The 6,490-nt window shown below is 37.1% G+C and overlaps 1 protein-coding gene across 2 annotated transcripts; it reads right to left on the bottom strand.

The window, feature by feature from the left end:
* Positions 1-1,927: 1,927 nt before the first annotated feature.
* Positions 1,928-5,050, bottom strand: LOC307121339 (uncharacterized protein). 2 transcript variants are annotated; one of them, XR_013815941.1, is made up of 7 exons: positions 4,716-4,842; positions 4,055-4,128; positions 3,761-3,808; positions 3,594-3,677; positions 3,238-3,443; positions 2,911-3,070; positions 1,928-2,812 (listed from the first exon to the last, which is right to left on the bottom strand). XR_013815941.1 is itself a non-coding variant. In XM_079808869.1 (7 exons), exons 1-5 carry the CDS (start codon positions 4,771-4,773, stop codon positions 3,268-3,270), a joined length of 432 nt encoding a protein of 143 aa, XP_079664995.1. In that variant the 5' UTR covers positions 4,774-5,050; the 3' UTR covers positions 1,928-2,812; positions 2,911-3,070; positions 3,238-3,267. The 2 variants fall into 2 exon arrangements, 1 of the variants encoding a protein (XP_079664995.1); XM_079808869.1 differs by having other exon boundaries at positions 3,761-3,800; positions 4,716-5,050.
* Positions 5,051-6,490: the final 1,440 nt, after the last annotated feature.

Below are 6,490 nucleotides of genomic sequence, written 5' to 3' on the forward strand. Positions count from 1 at the left end.
GTATGGACTACATTTTTGGTCCTTTTTGGCTATACAAGTCATTGTCCACTTTCCTTGTATGCCAGGGATTCCCAAACTTATATTACTAATTGTCGTAAAACATGAGGTGAGACACGGAGATTAATTTAACAGGTCTTTATTCATAGATAGTTTAGACCGTTCAGGATCGTAAAGCAGGTAAGAGATGAGCAAAAGCAGTTTACTGAGCAGTCACCCTTAACTGAGGAGTCTTTTTTTTTCATTGCAGGATGGGCACATAATGGTAAGTAATAACAGGTAGGTAGTTGGTACGTACATTCTCATGCAGAGACTGACGAGACCGGACAACAGGTGAGTGTGTGCTGTGTGCTTTTGAAGGGTGCTTGATGAGGGTGTAGCAGGTTAATATTCCGGTGATTGTGAACGAGTGGGTGGAGCCTTTAGAATCTGGTGCTGATGGCATGATGGCTGAATCCAATTTAACAGAACATTCAGGTTTTCATGGGTTTCTGACGTCTTGTTGTCACATGACAAGCATTAAATAAATTAATTAAATACTTAATCTTTTTAATGTTTAATTTTTATTGTTTTTATTTTAATTAAATTAATTTGTATAATTGAATCAATTATTAATTAATGTAAAAACCCACTTAATAGCATCCTTCGTGAACCCTAGTTTTGGAAACATCCTGTCCAAGTCTTATTTGCTATTTCATGAAAGACTAAAAAACAACACGAGGGCATGAGAGTAATTACTCGCATCATTTTCATTGATTTTAAGACTACCATTTTGGGCACAAGGTCCTGAACTGGTGTGCTGGTCATCAGCTGTTACTCTGCGTTAGTATATTGTTCAGAAGCTGTTCTTCGTAGAAGCTACTAGAACATCTCTAAAGTGTGTTCTTCTGATTCATTCACATACCTTCAGATCAAACACCAAATGAGGAAATGAGAGGACGTTTCAAACACAATGACATTGTCAGGAAATCCACATGAGCTGCTTAAAAATCAGAATGAAATTACACAAGAGCATAAATGTCTGTCCCTGTCATATTCGCAGCATGACACCATTATATGTTCAAAGGCTCAATCATGTTCTCCTCCTCGATTGCAAGGAGTTTGTCATGGCCCTGCTGGTCGTCTTTGTTCCTCGGTTAATCTTGTCTTGTTCAGCGGTTCTGTGATGAAGACCTCCCAGTGAGTCCAGCAGAAATCAGTCACAACACGCCGGTGACGTCACTGGACATCTCGCAAGCCATTATCTCAGACTGATGTTATGATGGATAATACACATTCACGAGTTCAGACTTGCATATAATCAGATAGAGTAAAGGTTATGTATATTTGCTATGCTGTCCGAGGGAAGGGCTCAGAGTTCGGAATTGGCCCAAAGCCCCAAACCCATCCCTTTAATTATTTAAAGGGATATGCTACTGCTCAAAATGTTGGGGTCATTAATACTTTTAATTACAATAATACAATTTTGTTTAACTTTATGTCTGATCAAATAAATGCAGCTTTGGTCAAAACCATTAGAAAAAATTAACCAAACCCAAACTACTGAACTGTAGTGTAGTTCAGTGGTTTTCAAACCTGTCCTAAGCCCTATTCCCCAGATAGCAATGAGTCGGCGGACCACCGGCGGTGATCCGGCGGCTGTAGAAGCGTCAGAATTGCGTAATCGCAAACACGTTTGACGGCGCACCGCCGGCGGCAGCCGCTTTTTAAAAGCGGCAGCCGGCTTCCTACCGCCTTCGTACCGCCGCCGGCCCGCAGGCAAACCGCCGTTCCGCCGCCTTTATACCAGAAGGCGGCCCGGCGGAGGCAAACGCTTTTTTCGAACGATCTGCCTCCGCTTATTGTGTAATAAATAATATATATATTTATTTATTATTCATATATTTGTAACATGCAGTTTATGATGGATAATAATTGAACAAACCAGATACATTCCCATTTGGCATTTTTATTCCACATTTCAAAGTACATTAACTGTCAATGATACAAGATAATATAAATTAAATATAACAGACAATAAATAAGCTTAAATAGGCCTATAAATAACAAAAAACATTTTTACTAAAGAACCTGCATGTTTCCAATTAAATTTTGGTTTAAAAAAAAAAAAAAAAAAACAGCCTTACAAGCAAATTATAACACTTACAATATTTGTTAATAACAAATAGGTCAGCTCTGGGATGAAAAGAATTACCATTAAATATTATATCAAATAATGAGGATATTTGGTACCAAAGAATGTGCAGGATACCAAATAAATCTAGGTATAACATCACATTTAACAAGCCATTTCTAACAATAGCATAAATGGTAATAATTTAGAGTAAAGCTCTGGAGAAGAATAGAACAGTAGTAGAACAGAACATTATAACAAGCCTGACTATGGGTTCTCCGGTTTTCCCCGACCTCCAGAATGAGGCAGCGCAAATTGGCTTATCTTCAGTGATTTCTTGTGCGCCTATATAAAGGACAAACAACCTCGCCATCCCATATCTATCCAAGGAGCTGCCTTCAAGGCAGGGTCACAGGGAATAAAAAAAAAGTAATTTCCACAGTGAACAGTGTGGATTGGGTGAGTGTAGCCTGAAACTTCTGGCTTCTTTAGGGGTCTTGATGTTACTGACTGCAGGATAAAGAAAGGGTTCCAGGTGTCAGTAGTCAGCCTAGGTGTAAGAGGTCGGCTGTGGGTCCCTCTCAGCTGTGCGGCGTCTTTTTCCACCTTCACGATCAGATGCTCCTTTCAGGTAACGCATAGCGCTAACCTGGACCGCCTCATCAGTGGCATCCTGGGTTGCCGGGTTCTTCCGGATGGCTCCTGTAGAAAATACAGATCTGTCATTCCATGTGAATGTCATAAGGCCACACACATCTACTTAAATATATAACAAATTTATATATTTATATATATATTACTTTGAACAATGGTCTTCAGGAACATGTCTCTAAAACATGCTTTATCCCCTACACCCGTCCAGGTTGTATTAATGGAAAGGTGATTAGAGAAGATACTCTAAAGCATTCGCCACACGGTTGTCTTTAGGTCCCTCCCACATTTGATTGCCAAAAACCGAAGCTGAAAATACAAAAAAGTGTTACAAATTACATATCTCTGAAGCTTCTCATACATAAATATAAAAATGTGACAGGCTGTGATTCAGACTGTAGAATATGCAGTGTACAATCTTAAATTTTACTTTTTAGATTACCCTACAGCATTATAAACAAAATCAGCACACTTACTGGAGCTCTTTATCCTGCCTCAAACTGTTGTCAAGCAACGCCAAATGGGTTGTCTAGGGGGAGTAACAGACCCCCTGGCAGGGATAACTCTCCAAAAGACACATTGGCACTGAAATGTTGCAGCATAGTGTCCATTTTGTTGTCCATGCTACGCACAACATCGCCAAACTCTCCAAGACGTCGCAGCATTAGGGTCTGATCTGCACCTACAGGGGTTCACAGAATAAAAGAATAAAGCAGTCAGTCCTGGTCCCTCAACTACTAAACTATGACATTTACAACTAGGTCTACTACATGTACAGGTGGCCCCAGTGGGAATTAAACCAACAACCACAGGTGTTGTTTGCAAGTTGTACCTGATTGCCCAGTACGAGCAAACGTCGTCAACATTGTCCCAACTTGCTTCACCTGCTCATGAAGTGAGCCGCTGTCATCCGAAGCTACAAAATGAAAGGCATTTGGTAATTTTGGACCTACATCACAGTCAAAAAAGTAAAATTTAAGAAAGAGTGCATGTTCTCACCTGCTCGTGCATTGCTTTCCCTCAGGGCTTGGTTCTCATTCTGGAAATCTACATAAAAAATATTTTATTTTAATTATATATATATATATATATATATATATATATATATATATATATATATATATATATATATATATATATATATATATATATAAAACAACAACTACAGGCACAATTTTCCATACTGTTAAAGTTTCCAACATCTGCAATTTCCTGTTTGTCCATCTCAACTCCTTTCAATATTCTTCTCCTTATAGCCCAATAACTAGACATTGTGACTAACAATTTATTTACCTTGAAAGCCGAAACGATTGTCCAACAATAGGTCTCTTGGATGAAGATAACCGATTGTGCTCTGGTCAAGGTATCTGCAAGAAAATGTGAACAAAACCGCATTGTTAACGTTAAATACAGAATATACAGTAGCTATGCTGTGGGGGGAAAAACTGGTCAGCCAAATGTGGAACAGTAAAATGTATTCATTCAGTGTAGTGAATCAAGTAAACTGCATTGTCCTCAAACATAATAAGTACAGCAGTTCAGAGAAATAACTCATAAATGACCTTAAATGCTAGAAGAACAGTAGCAACACAGCACATGTTAGCTAACACTTGCTAAAACTGACCTAGCAGCATGCTTGTTCGGACTAACAAAATAATTTAAATAACCTATATACATCATTCTGTTTTGTTAGAAAACACCAAAAGTTAAACTTAAGTCTTTCTAGATGTAAAGCTTTGGCTAACTTACCTACAGTAGCTAGATACATTTTAACATGTAGCACATGCTTGAACTCAGTGTGTAAAAAAGGCGAAACAGCACGTGTTAGCTAACACTGTGTATTGTGCACTATATCAGCGTGCGTGTCTGAACAAACTAATTAAAACAACCTACCGGTATATACATCAAAAATGAACATAATATTGTGTGACACAAAAAGGAAACATGTACTTACTTAAACGCTCGTAGTCGAGGATATTTTCTGATCTCCTCTCTTCAAATACTAAAACCATGTGATGAGCGGCCGCTGATGGTAAATCTGTATGTTTTACCGGTTTGTCTTCCGTCTTTTTTAGGTATACTGCCCCTCTCGGCCGGTGGAGGTACTTCTCTGTTTTTTTTTTTATTTTATTTTTATTTAAATTAGTACATGTATAGACAAGTACAATACAAAAAGTACAATGAGAGAAAAATAAAAATAATAAAGCATTGTGGTACAGTTCCGAATATGTAGAACAAAGAATAACAACAAATGTAACACTGTATATAAAATAAATAATAAAAATAAGAATTCTGAGATAGAAAATACTTTATAATATTAAGGCAGTCACATGAAATTGAAAAGCTTTCAGGTTTCTGTTTTTGTAAGCTTTTTGTTTTGCGACCTCATGTTTGAGAGGGTTTCAAATATTGTAAAAATCAGCTTTATAAGAGGTAATATTAGAGGGCTTCTTTTGAGTTATTCTTGTCTTATGAATGTAGAATTTTTCCTAAATAATTAATAATATATTTTTGTTTTTCAGAAAAATATGGGTTTTGAAAACAAAGTAAAATGTCATGAAGTTAGTTCTAATTTTTTGTCATGTCTATTTTAAAGTCAGTCCAAAAAGAAATAGAAAAAAGGGCAATACAAAAATAAGTGTTATCCTAAAATGAACTTTCAAACTTTCTTAACCCTCCTATTATGCTAAAAAAAAAAAAAAAGTATTACATCCATTATGGGTCAAATTGACCAACACTGTTTAAACACACTCGACATGCAAATAATCAAGTGAAAATTTAAATGTAATTTCCTAAACCTAACCTTATCATGGAATCAAGAGTCAAGAATCTGTTATAAACCCTAATGGCTTTGGAGCAAAAAAAAACTAATATTTGATATAATTCACATATAGGCTATTATGATTTTATAATCGCTTCAAATGTGAGAACTAGTTAAAATGCTGTCAGTTCCACTCTATTTCCCAACAAGCCAAACATAGCCAACGTGGCTGGTCGAATTTGAGAGTAGAAATCCTTGTATTTCACAGCGGCTTGCCGCCAGCCGGCCGCGGTCCATTAGGCGGAGGCAACCGCCAGAGAAAATGAAGCCGGCGGCCCGCCGGCTAGTCGGCCGCGGCATCTCGCAAGAAATGGGAGTGACGTATTCGGCGGCAAACGTTTCATCACCGCCAGCGGGACGCACCTATAGCCGACAGCTTAGGGCCGGCGGCAAAAAGAAGCCGTGCCGATATTTTTTGCTATCTGGGTCGGACGGGATTAGTTTAACATGGGGAGGTGGGGGTAAAGTAATTTTACCTCAGGACGTCTGTAATATTAATGGCCAATTCGCACGGGATAAGACATCTCAGTAAAACTAGCAGAATTGGGAGGGGTAACTCGCTTTAAGCACCAACGTAACCTCCTTGTCGTCATGTGCGTTGCTTCCTGTTTTCACGTGAGCAAACACACAATATATATGTGTGTGTGTGTGTGTGTGTGTATATATATATATATATATATATATATATATATATATATATATATATATATATATATATATATATATATATATATATATATATATATATATATATATATATATATATATATATATATATATATATATATATATATATATATATATATATATATATATATAAACATAAACATTTAGGTCCAGTCTAACGATTCTGTTTGGATTGTATTGGTAATAGACGCTTACCTAAAGCTAAAAGAAGTGTTGTGCCT

Source organism: Gobio gobio (assembly GCF_949357685.1).
Source record: "Gobio gobio genome assembly, chromosome: 2".
NCBI lineage: Eukaryota > Metazoa > Chordata > Actinopteri > Cypriniformes > Gobionidae > Gobio > Gobio gobio.

Coding starts and splice junctions, on each gene's coding strand:
- LOC307121339 (XM_079808869.1), bottom strand. CDS start 4,773: ATGGTTTTAGTATTTGAAGAGAGGAGATCAGAAAATATCCTCGACTAC. Junction 3,678..3,760: donor GGAAAGCAATGCACGAGCAG/GTGAGAACATGC, acceptor TTCATTTTGTAG/CTTCGGATGACAGCGGCTCA. Junction 3,444..3,593: donor TGCTCGTACTGGGCAATCAG/GTACAACTTGCA, acceptor GAACCCCTGTAG/GTGCAGATCAGACCCTAATG.